The following is a 20,568-nucleotide window of genomic DNA, read 5'->3' on the forward strand; positions in this document are numbered from 1 at the left end:
AGATTGACACTGGATTATGGAGAATGCCAGAGAGTTCCAGAAAAAAATCTACTTCTGCTTCATTTACTATACAAAAGCCTTTGACTGTGTGGACCACAACAAACTATGGCAAGTTCTTAAAGAAATGGCAGTGCCTGACCATCTTATATATCTCCTGAGAAATGTATATGTGGGACAAGAAGCAACAGTTAGAACTGGCTATGGAACAACTGATTGCTTCAAAATTGGGAAAGGAGTACGACAAGGCTGTATATTGTCCCCTGGCTTATTTAACTTATATGCAGAATACATCATGAGAAAGGCAGGACTGGAGGAATCCCAAACCAGAATTAAGATTGCCAGAAGAAATATCAACAACCTCAGATATGCAGATGATACCAGTCTGATGGCAGAAAGTGAGAAGGAATTAAAGAACCTTGTAATGAGGGTGAAAGAGGAGAGCACAAAAAATGGTCTGAAGCTCAACATCAAAAAAACTAAGATCATGGCCACTGATCCCATCATCTCCCGACAAATAGAAGGGGAAGATATGGAAGCAGTGAGAGATTTTTCTTTCCTGGACTCCATGATCTGCAGATGGTGACAGCAGCCACAAAATTAAAAGACGCCTACTTCTTTGGAGGAAAGCGATGACAAACCTAGACAGCATCTTAAAAAGCAGAGACATCACCTTGCCAACAAAGGTCCGCATAGTCAAAGCTATGGTTTTTCTAGTAGCGATGGATGGAAGTGGACCAATAAGCAGGCTAAATGCCTATATAATCATCCATTCAGCTTGAAGGGTTTGAATTACCTGCGCAGAGATAAGTGCACTGTGATTACGCTGGACCATATAACATTAATGGCATTTGTAACCTCAAAGGATTGCCAGACGGTAGAAGACTGCTTTGTCAGACACACTGTATAAGTTGTGGGCAGGCAACTGACAATGATTTGGAAGACAGCTGTCCCTTAGGACCTCACAAGATTTCCCTATACGACATGGCCCTGAACCCTTCAGACACATCAGTTGCCCTCAAGTCATGCCTTCTAGGGGACACACACAGCTGGCCCCTTTGCTACATTTGCATCCCCATAGCCTCTTAGGCTCAATGAAACCATTTTTTTCCAAGACCAGAAGTGGCAGATTTTGAAGGGGAAAAAAACTTACACATGAGCATACAAAATGGGCAACTACATCCTTTAGAAAGCATGACTGGCCTTGAATAAATCAAAACTATTATGACAGTGACAGGAGGCATGGAGTGGTCAGAGAGAGTTGGGAGGTACCAGGATCCTCACCTTGCCTATCTCTGCTGTAATCCAAACCCTGCAAATGGCTTGCATCCTTTCCTCTGACTGGAATCATAGAATCTCAGAATAATGGAGGTGGAAGGGACCTATAAGGCCATTGACTCCAACCCCCTGCTCAATGCAGGAATCCAAATCAAAGCAGATCTGACAGACGGTTGTCCAATTTTCTCTTCAATGCCTCCAGTGTTGGAGTGCTCATCACCTTCCGAGGTAATTGGTTCCATTGTCATACTGCTCTAACAGTTAAGATGTTTTTTCCTGATATTCAGCCTAAGTCAGCCTAAATACTGCACACATAAAGAGGAATCCCTGAACAGAAGAAGGATGACCCCAATAGGAGAGTGATTTATCCTGTGAAGGCTTCAGCCCTTGATTGGGAGGGAGGGGGGATTGCCTCATAAATCAAATGCATACTTTATCATGTAGGACAGCTTCCTGAACAAGGGCCCAGAGAGCAGTAAAAGATGGAAGATGTCCCATTTCAACTCTCTCAACCAACTCCTTGTGATAATATTTCAGTTTTTCAATAGAAACTATAGCCTCTTTGGTCTTCATTATCTGACTTTTAATTTGCTTGATGGGTTCTTCCAAACTTGTTTGTGACCAGTCAGCATTCTTGTACAAGTCGGTCAAAGTCCTAAAGTAGGGGAAAAAAGATCAGCTTTGAACAAAACATGGATTTGTCTGTTAATATTGTTCACATAAAGGAGTTCATGCAATGCACATTGGAGGTTTCATGCTACAGATCCGTTTACATTTTGATTTTTTTAAAGGACTTGAGATATCATTCTCACATTTTTCAGCATAACTGGGTCCTTTTGAGGAAAAAGGCAGGGTAATTTTTTTTTGAATGAATGAATGAATGAATGAATGAATGAATGAATGAATGAATGAATGAATGAATGAATGAATGAATGTTGAGATAGTGGTCTTTTCTGAGAGGGTCACGCCTGCAAAATTTTCAAATAATAAACTCAGCAAATTTTGTACAAGAGGGGCATTTGCAATTTGGAGGAATTAGGCTCTTTAACCCTTAACGCCACAGGTTTTGTGATATACAACACAGCAGTAGCTCTGAAACCTGAACAGCTTTTTGAATCCAAAATGCTTTCAATATTCTTGCACTTGAGAAGAAGAACAAACACTACCTCAGTCCTGTGATATATTAAATCAGATATATTCTAACTCAGTCCTGTGATTCCACAGAAGCATTGCAATCAGAGAGCCCTGGTAAAAAAAATCATTCAGTGTGAATAGAAACCAGTGCATCAATTTAGAAATCTCCTTCTCCTTTCCTTTCTCCCTTATCAACCTAATATTTGCCTTACAGGGAGAGCAAACCTCCAGTTTTTCTAGACACAGTTTCAATCTCTGTGTCTGTGAGCTGTATCCACTGATGTCACTCTGCCAGCACAAAGCACATTGCACTAGAAGTTGCACATTTGGAGTTAAAGGCCACCAACGCAGGCATTTGTCCCACTGTTTTGGTGCACTGGTGGGTTGGGTTGGTCTGCTCTTTTTTCTAGCATCCACACATGGATGTGGCTGGAATGGACCAATTTGTCCCAGTCTGCATCTTTTTAAACTCCTGTCAGGGGGTTCTACTCTTTTAGTACAGGTTGGAGTGCTGCAGTTTAGTCCTTTATCGGCAAGTGTGGTAACTTGGAAGGGGCTAAACCAGAGCCTTACAGCTCCTTCCGGTGTCGATTTCTGGTATTCCAAAGTGGCTTACAAGCCGCTTCAGGATGCTGGAAACTGAATGTTTCCTCTGATCATTTGTGGAGGGTCAGGGGAGGTGAAATAATTAACAACAACAACAACACCTATTTACACCTATTAAATAATCACTGATGTGATGAATCACTTTTTTTAAAACAGTATTTTCCTGTCTGTGCATGGCTGATCAAAACTGCAGCTATAGGCAGTCTCTTGATCAACAATAGACAAACAGCCCCCCCAAATATTTTTAATTGAAATGATTCATTGTATCAGCAATGATCTAGCAGATATTTTAAAAAAGAATTTCGCTTCCCCTGACCCTACACAGACAACCAGGGGAATTGAAGTGGCCGCTGTGGCGCACCCAAGGCAAGGCGGGGTGTTAGCCTCATTTCGCTGCCACCACCGCCCTCTGCTGCGCCTGCACACTGGCCTTCCCGCACCACCACCGCCACTCTTTCACACTCTGGGCCCACCACGGCCACCCTGAATGATCCATCCCAGCATCAGTTGTGCGTCGCCGCCGCCAGGCTGGGCTTGATCCGTGCCTCCCACCCCCGCCAGCATGGCATTCACATTCACCACCTTCTGCTACATGCTGGCGCTGCTCCTCACTGCCACTTTCATCTTCTTCGCCATTTGGCATATTATAGCATTTGATGAGCTGAAGACTGAATACAAGAATCCCATAGAGCAGTATAATACGCTTAACCCTCTTGTACTTCCGGAGTAACTCATCCATGCATTCTTCTGTGTGCAACGGAATGGCTTACACTGGGACTCAATACGCCTTTGTTGGCTTACCACATTTGGAGGTATATGAGTAGACCTGTGAGGAGTGGACCTGGTCTCTATGATCCAACAACCATCATGAATGCAGATATTTTAGCATATTGCCAGAAAGAAGGATGGTTCAAACTAGCATTTTACCTTCTATCCTTTTTTTAACTATCTATATGGCATGATTTATATTTTGATGAGCTCTTAAAAGATGACACCTAGCAGACTTGGTTCCAGCAAAGTGCATGCAGAAAAGCCACACTACAATGGATTATTTTTTTGAAGAATCTGGTATCAAGACTCAAATCTGTGGACTCTGATAATGACAAATTGCAATAGACGGGTGGAAATGCCTTCTTTTCTCATTCCCCCATCCCACCCCCAGATGTATCCATTCTTTAATATCCATAGAAAGACTTAAAAATATACTGGGAAGTTTAAAGTGATGAGTATTACATATAATTAATGTAAAGCAATTACGTATCTCTGGCTTTGGACAGTTTTGACCCCGCACTCCATAAGGAACAGCCATACCCTCAAGTATAATTGTATTAATTGCTGTCCTTATTATGATAGAGGATTTTTGTTTACTGAATTTTATAGTGGCTCAGCTGGGTAGGTAACCTGTGTGTGTCATAGATGAATATATGAGAATCAGGGGAATTGCTTAATTGACAGGGGATAGAGCTAGTTGGCAACTCCCTCCCCAACTGAAACAAGCACCCTTTATTTACCAACAATTTCCTCCTTCCACATGACGTTTGCAACAATGACAGATTGTTGATAATTGCAAGTGCATTTTCATAGGAGATATTGGAATTGCTGTCATGATGATAATACTTGCTGAAAGGGTTTAGGAAATTCTTCGAATAAATTGGTATTCTACAATTGTGCAAAAGGACAGGTGTGGTGAAGTGAAAAGAGTGACAGACTAGGACTCAGGAGACCTGGGTCTAAGTTCCTGCTTGACCCTTGGAAATTCACTGGGGGAATGGAAGCAGTAAAACTATTCCTTAAATATATCAATTACCTTGAAAGCCCTATTTGGGTTGCTGTGATTTGGTTTCAACTTCATAACACATGACACATAGACCTACAGGCCACTCCTCTCGTTTTTGGCTGAAAGATGGGGGCAAAAACTTTGTAATGACTGAAGGAGGATTTAAACTCTGTCTAATAGACTGCACCACAAAACACCAGTGATTGCAGTCCCATTGTCCACAGAACACTAGTCATGAAAAATCAGACAGACATATGTGTGTTGTTCTACTGACTTCACTTGACCTTCAACTTGCATAATTTTTACTGCATTATGCCCAATACAGCTTGAATTTTAATCAAATACAGCACACTTTTCTGCATCCTTACCATGTTGATCCAGAAGCAGTGGTAATATATGAAATACAGTCCAAAAGGTTCAGTTTCTGGAGTGCTAAGAGATGACCATAAAGTGCAGTCATAGCTCTGATTCCACCCCCTGTTGCCATAACAGCTACCACCGGAACCTGTTAAAAATATGAGGAACAACATCACCAAAACGGTAACCAATGATTTTAGCAACTCACCTAATCTTGGATATATATTTTTTAAAAAATTAGCTCACACTAATCACTCAATAGGTGCCTACATTCAGTCTATCCTATTCTTATCTATGCTTTGGTTCACAAAACTAGCCTTGATTTAGGCTAATTCAAAATTAATATAGAAGCCTCCAAAATTTGGAAAGGAATTGACAACAAAAGTATTAAAAATCACTCTGTAAATATGGAAGACAGGATTTGGAGGAAGGGGGTTCCCCAGACGCTGCTGTTCTTTCTACTCAAAATGCATAGAAATGGAAATAAACACATTCCTTCTTTGCCACAAAGCAATCAGAAATATTAGGAAGCATGAGAATTTTTCATAGTGATGTGCATCCCCTAAAATAAAGTTCTCTCTTGATGAAATACTCACATTCAGTTCATAGGGGATTTGATGCCAAGTTTAGAATAAACACCCAGCACTGGGCTCGCAGTAAGCTCTCTGATCAAACCATGAGATGCTAGTTGCTGTTAGTCTTACACTAAGGGTGGGCAACACTATGGCCTTTGGGCTGAATGCAGCTCTCTGTATTTGTACAACAAAGTAGGACAACTCCTACTTTGAAAGTAAGAGGAAGATATCTAACATACTGAAAGACTCCTCTCATCCGGGACATCAGCTCTTTAAACTATTACCATCGAGAAGGAGATTCAGGGTATTGAAAGCAAGGACAAGTAGATTCAAGAACAGCTTCTACCCAAGTGCAGTATTGAGTTTAAATGTGGGGTCATAAGTTTTGGTGGAATTTTAATTGCTGGGAGAAATGGGGTATATTTGTATGGTGAGTGCTGTGTATATTTTAATTTTTTTTGTAGTGGTGTTGTCCAGTTTTACCTTGGGGAAGAGCACCTCATTTCGTTGCACCCACTTGTGAGTGCAATGACAAATAAATTTTTTATGTCTTATCTTATGTCTTATATACATTCCTCCAGCTGCCGTATTTACAAATAACACTAACGGTGTCCCTGAAGTTGTCTACCTCACTCTAGAAGTTACTGTGCTTGAAGGTAAAAGCCAAAATTATGGTAGTTTTTAAAGTGCGACCTCAGTGCCATGCAGAGATGAACAAAGAATGTGTTCCCATTACCATGGGTTTAGGCAACAGGACAGTGGCCCAAATGTTTTGGATGCTCTACAGGTTATCATCACAGGACTCTGACACACACCTCATGCTCAAGTAAATCCTCTCCCAAATGAAAAAGCTTCTTCAAGGCATCAGCAACCACCTTCTTCCTTTTATGTAGAAAATCCTGCTCATCAGCACAAAGATCAAATCCCAAACGGACATCAAGGTTCTGTGACCTCAAATATAAAGAGTAGTCATAGCTTAAGCATAGAATCAGGAGAGATGGTTTTCATAACAGCTGCAATTACACAGGTTTCATTTAACAATTAAGACCTTTTAGTCAAACACACAACCATAAAAAAACTTGACTTTCATTCAAGGGATATTGCGCTATAGTACACAGAATGAGCCTTCACAAAGAGTATAAACCATTGTGAATACAGTACACTCGGGCATCTTGTGGGCAATCATGTGCAGCCTGCCAATCCTTCACTTCCAGAAGCACTCACTGTAAAGTTGCTTAAATTGTGCAATGTTCTGACACAATAAAGTCCTACAGTTAACATGAACTGCTTTGCCTTACTCCAGTGCCATGATAATCTTTTATCATAAATAACACACACACAACATTTGAATGATAATTGCAAATATTTGCCACCTCTTGTTTGCAAGACTGTAATTTTTAATAATCAGTCAGTTGGGGAAGTACATTACAAATTTGGCAAAGGTTGTGAATTTTGCAAGCCAGCTGTGTTTTAGTTTGCTTATCAGTTCAAGAATTAGGTAAGTTTGTATTAAAACAGGAACTGAACACATTTATCTCTGAACTACTATGATTATTTATATGTGAGTTTATGTCCAATATTTAAACCAAATACAAAGACCAGAAGTAGCAAGGGCCACCTTGTAAGGTGTGATCTTCCTTCTGTGAGGTGTCTCTTGTAATACAGTTTTTTCTGTGTTTTGCATGTGTCATCTAGAAATAAACTTGTTGCCTTACATGATTGCATAAGGGCAATTGTGCAAGTAATGTAGGCCATTTTCCTGGCTGTTCATCGTGGTTGCACAACTGAGCAAGTATCTAGTCATGCAATGGGCAGCCCAGAAAGCACAAAAAGCATTTCCACAAATAGCCTCATGCATATAGAAGACATCTATTGGATGTTGGTCAAGGAGCGTACACTCCAGAATTATTTTTTCACAAATGTATGTTGATTAATTTTCGAAAACATATGATGGATGGAGAGATTTCTTTAAATGGTAGTGACACTGCTTTTGACACAGAATTACAAGAAATAACTTTAATACAAGGAGCACTGGGGGAAAATGGTTAGATGCAACTGTACTTAGAACTCCAAAGGAGCAAACCTAGCACAATGAAAAAACAGATGCTTTCTAGGCAAGTTAATCTGCACAACAAGCACAACCCCATTTGACTGACTGACAATAATTCTGTAATTTCTTCTAAAGACATTTGTTTATCATTTATGCAGGAAACAGACTCCTGTCATTTCTGAATGCCCTGGAGGGGTCGTGCAAAGAAGAGCACTTTAAATAGATGACCCAGAATAACTTACCACCCAGTTAAGTGGAGATGTAATGCCAAAACTTCTCCCTAAAACCAAACAACATTATGAAACAAGTTCATTAGACACATAAAAGGATAGGTTACGTACAAAGGTAAATCACTGGAGGGGCAAAGTGTTGTTTGCACAATTATGTTGTAAACTGCCTAGAGAGTGCTCTAGTATTGTAGTGCAACATACAAGTCAAAACAGCAACAATAACAAATGCCAAATAAATAAATAAATAAAAATTAAAAATTAAAAACTTTAATGTATTTTATTCCTTTTATTTTAAATTAGATAAGTAAGTTAATAGACAGATACAGTAATTAGTGGTTTTCAGATATAGTTATAAGATTAATAATAATATTAAATCATGTCACGATAATATAGACATATTATTATAAAAAATAATATTATCAATATTCCATTTCAAACACTGGGCAACAGGACCAGTGCTTCCTAACTTCTTGCATTGCTTTGCGCTGGCAAGTTACTATTTATTTTACCATACTTTAATATAGTTAGCTAGGAATTAAGCATTGCTTGCTGCTCTTTTTGTTTTAAGTTGCAATTCTGTCTCTTAGGAGCCTTAAGTGCATGAGGAAGTCTTCAGAAATATGACTTCCTTCCATGTTCATTAGAGACTATTTGTTATTTCCTGTTATTTCTCTTGATGGATAGGGACTGTTTAAGCCTCAAAGAATCACAATAGCCTCTAATAAACATGGAAAGAAGTCATATTCCTGAAGGCAATACTGTATTCCAATTAAAGACCTTCTTATGCAATTAAGACAATTAAGGCCGAGAACTGCTACTTTACAGAAAAGGAAAACTGAGAAACAATGCTTGCCTACCAAATGAGTTTAAAGAAGTTAGAAATGAACATTAAATAGTCACAGTGAATCCAGAAAAGCAGCATGGAATCTACTAGGAGGAACTAAAGGAGACATGTATAATAAAACTCCCCTCGGAGCATGGTTACATCTAGGGTGGAAAACCATACTTGAATCAGGTTTAACATATTTTAAATCATTTTTTAAAAGGTGACTACATGACACACATGGAAGCTTGGATTTTTTTTTCCCCTGAGAAGAGTGTTTGGGGATGTAATTTTAAAATATATAGTGATATAACTGTGTCAAGCTTTACTGGTGTAAAAATGAAAGAGTAATTGGAAGCAGCAGCACTTGCCTCGTCTCCTCTTAGCCATACTTGGACTTTCTGTTCGGCTGGAACTAATCTCAAAGGCACTACTAAAGTGTAGTCAGAATCATTCTCTTCAGCTGAAACACTCTTGGGGAAGAAAGAAGAACATAAGACTTTTGTCACAGAATATAGAAGATACACAGAAAGATAAAAATCACTGGAAACAATGTATCAGTTTCACTTTATTTTGAACCTGCCCATCAAACAAGAAGAGGGTCATCAAATGAATGAAGAGAGCATCATCCATAAAGGCTGCAGAGGCAACGGTAAGGTTGGTTTTCACTGCAATCCTAAACCAGATAAGCATCTTCATCTCAAAAACCATGTTTGATCTGTCCTCTGGACTCCCCCCTGTTCAGGTCTACCAAACCAACAATCCAAATTATTTTCCATAGTGTATTCCTCCTTACTTAACTTAGTGCCATTTGTTAATGAAGGTTGCCAGGTTTTCATAAATTTATCATATTTTATTTCCCCTCTATATATTCTGACCTGATTGGTCAATTTTTCCATCAAAACCATTTGCCAGATTCTCTTCATAATTTTTTTGTAATGAGAGGTCTTGGGCATTTCTTCAACTTTGTGCAATTTTACATCTTGCTGCTTGAATTGTTTTACAGAATCATAGAATCATGAAGTTGGAGGGGGCCTATAAGGCCATCAGGCCCAACCCCTTGCTCAGTGCAGGAATACAAACCAAACGATATCTGCCAGGTAGTTGTCTGAATTTCTCTTGAATGCCTCCAGTATTGGCACAATCACCACCTCTCAAGGTAGTTGATTCCATTACTGTACTACTCTAACAGTTAGGGAGTTTTTCCTGATACTGTATATGATGGTTAAACAGGTAGCAAAGTGCAAGTGGAAATGTACACAAGGTTTTAATACAACCAATCAAAAAGTCTTAGGCCTTGTAATATTGCACCCTGTAAATAGGAATCCAAACTAGTTCAGTGGGACAATCAGTTCAGTGGAACGGATTGGGGGAGAGATTACAGAGGCTGTGATATAAACACCTGAGATACAAACTCAAGTGATTGGGGTATCTGTGGGATAGTTAATACTATCCAAGGACAATTGGGAAGCTATTAAGTAATCTTTGACTTTAAAGTGGTCAGTTAGAGTTGGGGACGCACTTTATTGTGGCTGCAAAGCCTAAAGAGATAGGGGGCTGCCCATTGATCATTTTTTGCATCACTTGAATTTGACAGGAGACTGAAGGAAACAGAGGTTGTGGAAGCGAGAGGATCCAGTACAAATCTGATTTTTAAAACTTCCTTGTCCCCATGATAAATGATGGTGGTCATTACCTGAAGCTTTGCTTTTAGTACTGGTTCCCAGCTTTTTATGCAATGAAAACGGAATGAATCTAAATCTTTAGCTGTCTTCTGTGTTCCTTCATAAGACTCTTGCACCGTAAGCACAACATTTTTCTTGGCTAAAAAACAAGAACAATAATCAGGTACATATTTTGTGAGTGGAATACTTTTGTAATTCATAGATTAACTTTAGAATTCTACACTATATATACTAAGTATGAATAATATCAACAGATATAATAAAATCTATTAACTGTGTTCTTTTGTCTTCTAAATGTACTATTTTCTCCCCTTTAGGCAGTGGTTCTTAACTTTTTGTCCTTCAGATATTTTGGATTTCAAGATCTAGATATCCTGATCAATGACCTTGCTGGCTGGGGCTTCTGGGGGTTGAAGAGGGCAAAGATGGAGAATCACTGTATTAATTAAATGTGGTTGGCCTGGATATTCGAAAGCAAACAAAATTCAGTGTTGACATTTATAATTTGAATATGAAAAGCAGAATCTTTTTTTCAACAGCTTGACTGTTTAAGATCTATCAGCATAGATCTTTAAGATCTATCAGCATAGATACAGTATCAGTTGCAGTCAAACACTAAATGGCCAAAATCTTATTGAGGTTTTATGTTAAAGCCATAAGACTTAGTATGGAAGAGAAAATCTTTACACTAATTTAACTATAGGCAATTTGCCAATGAGAATTATGCCAATTACAATACACTATCATACATAATTAACAGGATTTTGGTCAATATGTTTGCATATTAGTTACCAAATACATCTTAACATTAAATATTTATTTCCTTTTATTTTAATGTCATCTTTCTGCCCTAGGAGACCCAAGATGGCTTACAGTCAACTAAAATCATGCCATATTTGCTGTTAGAAACTCTACAGAGAACACACTAAAAACAATTAAACATATAGCAATATTTTAAAACACCAATAAAAATCTTTTTTTTTTAAGTTTTAAAAAATAGATGGACCATTCCTTTTAAAAAACCCACTATTGAGTAAAGGCCTCCTTGAAAAGGAAGGTCTTTGCCTGAGGACAGAAGGACAAGAGACTGGGGACCACTCGGGGCAGTGCATTCCAAAGCCTTGAAACCACTATTGAGAAGGTCCTCTCTCTCATCATCACCGAACAAGGCTGTGAGGGAGGTTGGACAGTGATACAGCCCTACAGATGGATTTAGTTCTGACTGGGTAAATAATACTACTTCTGTTTACCATCTCTCAGAGTACTGTTTGTTTGTTCCTTTTTTGTGAGGGAATTTGGACAGCGATACAGCCCTACAAATGGATTTAGCTCTGACTGGGTCAATAATACTACAGTACTTGTGTTTACCATCTCTCAGAGTATAGTGGACCCTTGACTTACAGATGGCTTGACTTACAGACTTTTTGAGTTACAGACTTCTCTGGCCACAAAATTTAGGTTTGACTTGCAGACTGAGATTTGACTTACAGACTAGAAAAAAACCAAAATGGAACAAAAACGGCCTGTTACGGGATTAATCGGTTTTCAATGCACTGTAGGTCAATGGAGACTTGACTTACGGACTTTTTGACTTGAGAACCACCTTCCAATACGGATTAAGTTCTCAAGTCAAGACCCCACTGTACTGTTTGTTTCTTTTTAGTACTCAAATACTTATTGTTTTAGATTTAATAGTGTCTTTTAATGATGTAAGCTACCACTTTATACTCATTGCTTTCAGCTTTAAATATTGTCTTTCAATGATGTAAGCCGCCTTGGGTCCTTTTTAAAGAGAAAAACGGGGTAAAAATATTTTAAGCAACAACAATAATAAATAATTATAAATATCTGATAATAAATTCAAATTACAATTGGCAGATGCTTTTTAGAACAGGCATTCCTTCCTTTATTATTTAGAAACTTGAATAATAATTACATATCATTAAGTCAATTAACTAAAATATATGAATTAATTAAATTAATTAAATTGAACATCTTTTAAGTGACTAAAACATTTTTAAATAAGTTGATCCATTTAAATATAAGGATTTATGCAAGCTTGTACATTTGTTTTCCCTTCTGCATTGGCCCCTCCTATCTACTCTGTCTATAAAGTCATAAAGAAAAATAATTAACTTTTTTAATGTGCTGCCAAATCAGTTAGGGATGCCTTTCCACTTAATTAAGACACTTCAATATAGTAATCTGATTGACTAATCAATGTTGCAATTCTAATGAAATGTACAGAATTAAAAACAAGTTTGTAGGACGCCTTATGCTTTAGGGAGGGACAAACCATTCAGAAGCTTCTCATTGTCTTCCCTATTCACCTTTACATCCAAGATGGACAGCTGACGGGCCTATGAAAGCAAAACATATAATAAAGCTGACATTTGCATATCTGGCAGTGAGGAGGAAAAGAAAAATCAAAAGTAATCATGGCACACTTTAATTATTTCTCCTGTTTTTTCCCACCACCCTTCCTATTATAAATCCCAGAGTGCTGCCTGCAGACAAGACATCCATAACAAGATGGAATATAGAATAAGAGTCAAGAAAAATATGTGTGTCGAGAAAAATCTTACCACTAAGACACCATTAGAAATCAGCTGTTCTGGAGGTCCTAGACTAAAAGTCAGACAAAACAGAAAAGTAAAAGAAAAACCCAAGTAAGATAGGGCATGTCTTCCAAGAATCCTACTCAGAACAAACTAAACTAAATTAAACCCTGATCAGCCAAGTTACTAAAGTGTTCACAAGGAGTATCCAGAAGAAGTGCATTTCAATTTATTTACTAACTTTTCCTTTCAGTAACTTATAGCTCACTTGTTTTCCATACATATAATACACAAAAACAAGGCCAAAAATAGAAAAAAGATACCAGATACCAGATTTCTTAAATGGGCGTTGAGATGTGATACAATTTATTTATTTTAAAATTTATTTAAAATGTTTTTACCCCACCTTTCTCATTGAAAAGAACCTGAAGTGTCTTACATTATTTAAAAGATAATATTTAAAAGCCAAAAACAGTAAATATACAAACATTTGAAAAGAATTAAACATATATTGTATTAAGAACAGTAAATAAAATCAATACCGAAAACACATTTAAAAGCAACAAGGCACAGCAATCCATTTAAATAACCTGTCTCAGACAACTAAAGGAAAACCTGCCTAAGAAAAAGGTCTACATCCGCCTGTAGAGGCACAGATGGAACCAGCCTGGCCTCCTGTAAGAGGGAGTTCCAGAGTCTCAGAGCAGTGACAGAGAAGGCCCTCTCCCCATGTTCCTATCAAGCACGTTTGTGAGAGTTGTGGGACCAAGAGAAAGGGCTCCCCTGATGTTCTTAACACCTAAGTAGGCTCATAAAAGGGAGACAGAGTCCTTGTGACAGCTTGGACCAAGCCATTTAGGACTTTAAACCAGCATTTTGAATTGTGTCCAGAAATGGATCGGTACAGTAACCAGCCCCAATTACCAATCTGGCTGCAGCGTTTCGGACCTAATGAAGTGTCCCAACACTTTCCAAAGACAGTCCCGCATAAAGCACATTATTGTCATCCAGCTGGGATGTACTCTAATAATAAACTAATAATAATCTGTCACCATGGCCGGATCAGACCTCTCCAGGAATGGTCACAGCTGGCACACTAGTTTCAGCTATACAGTGGGGCCTTGACTTGCGAACTTAATCCGTATTGGAAGGCGGTTTTCAAGTCAAAAAGTCTGCAGGTCAAATCTGCATTTCCCATAGGAATGCATTGAAAACCATTTGATCCGTATCTGCTCTTTTCCGTCCATAAAAAATAATGGGAAGCTGCTATTCTGCCTTCGACCACTAGAGGGGGATATTGTTTCTTTTTTTTCTTAGGTCAAGAAAGGTTCAGGGAAGGCAGGGAAAATACAGTCCAGGCAGTACCAAGCAGTCTGAAGATTGTCTCCCAATCCACTCTCTAAATGCTGGGAGGAGTGAGGAAGCAGACAGGCACCCTTTTCACTGGCCAACAGTTAACTGACAGTTCAAATTTTGCACTTTCCCTGCCTCCCACGTGTTTTTTTTTTCAGTTCTTAACTCAAATCTAAGTATGTAAGTCAAGTCAATATTTTTCTATGAGAGTGGTTCGTAAGTCAAAATGTTCGTAACTCGGGCCGTTCGTAAGCCAAGACCCCACTGTACCTGGCCACCACCAAAACCTGGGCACCTAGGCTCAGAGATGAATCAAGGAGCATCCCCAAGCTATGCACCTGTGTTATCAGAGGGAGTGCACCCCATCCAGCATAGGCTGGATTCCCTATTCCTCGATCTGCTTTTCAATTAACCAGGAGCACCTCTATCTTGTCTGGATTCAGTTTCAGTTTATTAACCCTGATCCAGTCCATTACTGACACCAGACACTGATCTACAGTGGAATTCCTATGAGTATGCTAAGATGTACACATATGATATGTTTTCTTACCAGCTTGTACATAATAAATCACTTACATTTCTGTCAACTTGAATTCCACTTCTAGGGATTCATAATTACCAAAACAGTCTTCTTTCTGGTAACATAAAAACAACAATGAAATATTCATCTGTGCAACCAATGCAAAAAGGCATGTGCACTGTATGTACAAAGGCATAATTGACAAATCCATTCCACGGAGTTGCTGACCTGTGCCACAATCAGAGTATACTTGGGACTCAGAAATTGCAGAGCCCACAGCCCTTTCAAGAGCCATATATGCTGCCATGGCTGGTCAATATAGCTACAAACAGAAGTAATCCACTGGCATTTAATTCTCATAGGAATGGTTGCATCTGCTGTGGCCAATCACAACAACCAGCACTTGCTTTCATACCCCCCCCTTTCTGGTTTATGTGGCATAATGTAACTGAAACATATTTAGATTTGTTGGAGTTTAGCTCCCTGCACTTCCCGTTACATGAGCTACATCAGTACAGATCATGGATTGTAGCCTAACGTTAGTATAAGCCATCTCTACATGTCATCTGTAAATAAATCAGAATCGTTTACATTGTGTCAAAGTATTACATATGGTTTAGGTATATGGCCATGGAGCCAGAGGTTGGGAGTTTGATTTCCCACTGTGTCTCCTGTGACTTGAGCCTTGAGCAAGCGCCACAGTCCCAGGGTGCCCCCAGAAGAAGGGAATGGTCAACCACGTCTGAGTATTCTGTACCTTGAAAACCCTGAAAAGGGTCCCCGTAAGTCAGATTTCACTTGGCGGTGTGCAATTATTATATGTACTGTACACTGTTGCTAATGTGATTATGGAAGCAGTACTAGCAGGGATAAAGTTAATACTTTGTCCCATGCTACTTTCTTAATCTAAATTCTCCTGCCAAGCTACCATCTCTTATGTTGAAGAAGAAATACATACAGTACTGTATTGTACTTGCAGTCCCCAGGCTTGCAGGGTTAATATCAAAGGCAGAGGAAGAATTTTGATTGGGATGAGGAAAGGAGTTAAACACCATTTCACTTCAAAACAAATCCTCTGTCAATAGCAAATTCACACAGCTAGTTTTAAGTACAGAAAGGAAAATCCCACCACTCCTGTATCACAAATAACTTGATTGTCAACACAGAAATATTGGGAAGGGGGAAAGTCACCCTATTTTGTTATCAACATTTGGAGGGCTTCCCACAAGATGTTAACACCCAGGTAGGTTGCGAATTTGCCTGGGCAGGCCTTAAAATAACTTCACATTGCAATTTATAAAATGGCAAGTACAAAACTTTCCAAGAGAAATTTCGCTTGTCTTATCTACCAGAGGTGGGAACATTTTGACCCTCCAGAGCTTATAGGCTATAGCTTTCACAGGATATATTGGGCACTGGATATATTGTCTGGAGTTTCTGACAGTTAAAACCCAAAACTAATGAAGGTCAGAAGTTCAGCACCCTTTTCATAGCTGGCAGATCTCTCTCATACACTATAAGTCAATAAATAAATTAATTAATTAAACAGGGCCGACCTGGTCATTAGACTGGTTGAGCTGAAGAATTCCTTCCAACGGCCAGCCCTGCTGCAGCACAGGTCGTCTCCAATATCACCCTGTCCTCCATTCCCCAGGAAGGCTCTACGGTCTAGCTTGCCCTCCATCCCTCATGAGCAAAAATGCCAGAAGGGCAGAAATGGGAGTGCAAGAGCAGCTACAAAGAGGGCAGGTGCCCTCCTACCATTATGCAGTGGCTCCCACTCAAATTAGCTTCATACATAGCATTTTAGTTGAATCTGTAGAGCCACTTATAAAGATAATTTTTAAAAAAGAAATATTTGCCAGCTGTCCCCTTTTTGGGTGCCAGTTGTTTGTGGTTATTATTCTCCCACATTCTCCAGAAATAGAATTGCTGGGCTTAACATCAATTGTATTTCAGGGACATGTTTATTTATTTATTTTATTATTTATTTATTCAATTTGTATACCACTCATCGGGCTACATAGGAAAAAAAATCAATCCAAAGGAATCCCGATTGTGATGGAGTAAGTAAAAGTTTATTTCTAGTTTTTCTTTACCAGGAAGAGTTATGGGTTCAATCAAATATAAAGTTATTAAAAACTTGAGAAATCTGACATTTACTAAACCCGGAGAATGACAGCAACCTGAGCATCTGCTTTTTATGTGCAGCCAAGTGAATGTTCCATCCCTCACCTCAGGTTTTAAGGAGAATATCTCAAGGACTCTTCCTCCAGGCTGGACTTTTGCCAAGTCAAACAGAACGGTAAATTGTGTTTCATCCTTGGTGGCAGGATTAGCATCACAGAACTCTAACTCTAAAGTATTCTAAGAAAAGAAGAAAAGGAATGCAAAAAATGCATATTCTTTTTTTTTACAGAGATAGCAGTCTTTAATCCACATTCTACCAAATCAACTGAGTTTTTACCATTGGCATTGATTGACACTTCCACATGTAAGCATCCTCCAGATTGCAAGGCTCATAAATGGGATGACGTCTGTACAAGGGAACTTGCAGCCTTTCAACTGCAGTAATCTTATTTCTTTTGCAACCTCTACTGATGAGTGTGAGGAGAATCCCAAATGCCTCTTTTCCTCTACAATTCCTTTCTTGTCCATTTATATTTTATTCAAGTGATTTTCATCTGTGTATCACTGTAACTTCTTTGTGTGTCTCATTTTCTATCTCTGTGAAGATAGCTCAGTGGTTTAGGTTGGAAGTTCAATTTCCTATTGTGCCTCCAGCTAATGTGGCCTTAGATAAGCTGTACAGTCCCAGGGAGTCCCCAGAAGACAGGAATGGAACACCACTTCTAAGTATTCTGTACCTGGAAAACTCTGAAAAGAGTCACCATGAGTCATTATAAGTGGTTTGATGATGATGATGATAATGGTGGTGGTGGTGGTGGTGGTGGTGATGATGTTTGTTTGTTTGTTTACTACCCGCCTTGGCAGTTTACAGCAAAACATCATCATCATCATCACCATCACCATCACCATCACCATCACCATCACCATCACCATCACCATCATCATCATCATCATCATCATCATCATCATCATCATCATTATTATTATTATTATTATTATTATTATTATTATTATTATTATTATTATTATTATTATTATTATTATTATTATTATTATTATTATTATTATTATTATTATTATTCAAAAATACCAAGCACAGTCAATCAAAAATATAAAAGATTGAGGCATATTATAAAACAGATACCAGTTTTAACCAAAAACCTAATTATCTGTTAAATATTCGCACTATATATGCTGTTCCTAATTTTGCCAGTATTTATAGCTCTGATTGTGTCATTTCTGAGATCTGCAAGTGCTTATAGTACTGTGTGAAATTTCTTGATATTGTTCCCAAAGCCCCAATGTCGACAGGGACCACTGAAGTTTGTTTCTTCCAGAGGCAAAATGTTTCAATTGCCAGGTCTTTTCCCCTGGAAGAAACAGCAATCTGTACAGAATTATTACAAGTCCTGTGCACAATTTCATCTTTCCTATCAAAATTCCCTGGAAAGGCCATGAACTTTGTAGAATTTGGCAATTTCTTGAACAAAAGAAGAGTTGAAAAATAAATAATAACAATAAGCAGGGAAATTGATACCAGGAAAGCCAAGAAATGTTGCTCCTGCAAGGGGAAATCTCAACTAATAGTCTTGACATGGATAAATTTAGAAACTGTGAACAATAAATTTTGCAAGCGTTTCTCACATCCCTACTAAACATAATGAGTGCGTCTTACACTCAGTTTGCATTCAACCTCCAAATGCAAATACCCTCAGCTGTGGAGGGAGGGTAATCATTTTGGGATCCCAACAGGCATGGAAGTGGGAAATTAGCCTTTTTCTTCCCAATTAGAAAAGTCCCTTCTCTGAAGGTGTTATTTGCTTTGGCTGAAAATTGCATGTGCAAGGAAAGAACTGCATCCACCTTCTACAGTTGTTGGGATATGATAATTATGCAGCTGGTGCCATTTGCATTTTTAAAACCATTATGTCAACTGCCTCTCATCTTGTTCAGTCCTCAGGTGAACTACTTGCCTGTGATCTTAGGAATGTATCAACATTTGTTTCTGCATGTAAACACAGCTGGCCATCTCCTTCTGATAAGTGTACCTAAATATAATTCTTTAAAACAAGCATTTTCAGTTCAGAAACATCCCACCAAGAGAGTCAAAGAGAATGATTAGATAAGCATTCAACTCACCATTTGGTTTGTGGGGATCAGCTGGCTTGCTCCTTTTGCTGGCAATCAGATAGCATCATTGCTAAAGCAAATCAGCCACCCCACCCCACCCCCAAAGTGTTTGTACCCACATCTTACTGCATTCCTGTCAGGGGCTACTACTTTTTAGGCATACATAGGATTGTTCCATTTTGGTTCGATTCCACCATGTGTGATTCCTGGGATTGAACCAAAATGACTCACTGGCTGTCTTTTTTTGGAGGATCCACTTAATACCTTTTGTAGGATCCCCTGTTGTGGGGAAAATGTATGCTTTTACAATGTATATATCTGTGGCAGGTCACGTATACGGTGTGCTAGCTTCCAGTAAAGGATGATTCATTAACCTGCTTTGGTATCTAGGATATTAAAAGCAAAAGCAAAGTGTGCTGCTTATATACCGCCCCATAGCACTTCAAGCACTCTCTGGGCGGTTTACAATTTAATTATGCAGGCTACACATTGGCTCCCCCAGCAAGCTGGGTACTCATTTTACCGACCTCGGAAGGATAGAAGGCTGAGTCAACCTTGAGCCAGCTACCTGGGATTTGAACCCCAGGTGGTGAGCACAGTTTTAGCTGCAGTACAGCAGTTTAACCACTGTGCCACGAGGCTCTGGGTAAATTGTATTAACTTACTTGTGTATTTAAGGTGTTATCTGTCTCTGTTTACCCTGCTCGTGTATTCAGAAATGTTTACTCTGCTTGTGTATTTAGGGTTTACCTGCCTCTGTTTACCGGCCCCTCTGTTTACCCTACTTCTGTATTCAGGATATTACCTGCCTCTGTTTAGAATGGTACTTGATTAACTTGTGCAAAGGTAGCAGAAAACAATAAAAGGGGGCGTGGCGAAGGATCGGGAGGAATTCCCGCTGAACAGCTGCTGCACAGCATGCTGTTTTGATCATACGGATCCCGTCCTGAAACCACACTCGAGTGCTTCGCCTCTTCCTTTCTCCTTGCTGGTCAAGAGGGGGGATAGGCTTCATCTGCAGATCCCTACAACAAGGCTTCATCTGCAGATCCCGACAATAGGCTTCATCTGCAGATCCCTACAACAAGGCTTCATCTGCAGATCCCGACAAAGGCTTCATCTGCAGATCCCAACACCCTGTGCTCTCCTTTGCTCCGCAGGTGAAGGGCAACAGCTTTGTATTTCTGCTTAACTGTTGCAAATTTATCAGTGATGCTTTATCAGTTTTAAGTGCCATCAAAGCATCACTGGTTCACTGTGTTTTTTTTAAAGCAACCATTAAAAACAAAAATCTCCTTTCCCCTCCAAAGACAAGGAATATTTGAAGGGAAACCTTTCCATTTCTCAGTTGAAGTTTTCTCAAAT

At 39.0% G+C, this 20,568-nt stretch overlaps 1 protein-coding gene and 1 pseudogene across 1 annotated transcript in view; one reads left to right on the forward strand and one right to left on the reverse strand.

The window, feature by feature from the left end:
• The window catches only part of LOC110079013 (cytosolic phospholipase A2 beta), a 36,781-nt gene extending 19,362 nt beyond the window's left edge, over positions 1-17,419 (reverse strand). The window contains exons 1-10 of the mRNA XM_078387407.1: positions 17,411-17,419; positions 17,179-17,310; positions 15,000-15,058; positions 13,098-13,140; positions 12,809-12,872; positions 10,524-10,651; positions 9,220-9,300; positions 6,540-6,710; positions 5,161-5,297; positions 1,708-1,930 (exon numbers count right to left, since the gene is read on the reverse strand). Of these exons, the coding sequence (XP_078243533.1) occupies positions 1,708-1,930; positions 5,161-5,297; positions 6,540-6,710; positions 9,220-9,300; positions 10,524-10,651; positions 12,809-12,872; positions 13,098-13,140; positions 15,000-15,058; positions 17,179-17,310; positions 17,411-17,419 (1,047 nt within the window). The remainder of the gene's footprint in view (positions 1-1,707; positions 1,931-5,160; positions 5,298-6,539; positions 6,711-9,219; positions 9,301-10,523; positions 10,652-12,808; positions 12,873-13,097; positions 13,141-14,999; positions 15,059-17,178; positions 17,311-17,410) is intronic.
• LOC110079001 (protein cornichon homolog 1 pseudogene) lies at positions 3,578-4,000 on the forward strand (annotated as a pseudogene).
• Positions 17,420-20,568: the final 3,149 nt, after the last annotated feature.

The sequence above is a fragment of the Pogona vitticeps genome, chromosome 1 (assembly GCF_051106095.1).
Source record: "Pogona vitticeps strain Pit_001003342236 chromosome 1, PviZW2.1, whole genome shotgun sequence".
Lineage (NCBI taxonomy): Eukaryota > Metazoa > Chordata > Lepidosauria > Squamata > Agamidae > Pogona > Pogona vitticeps.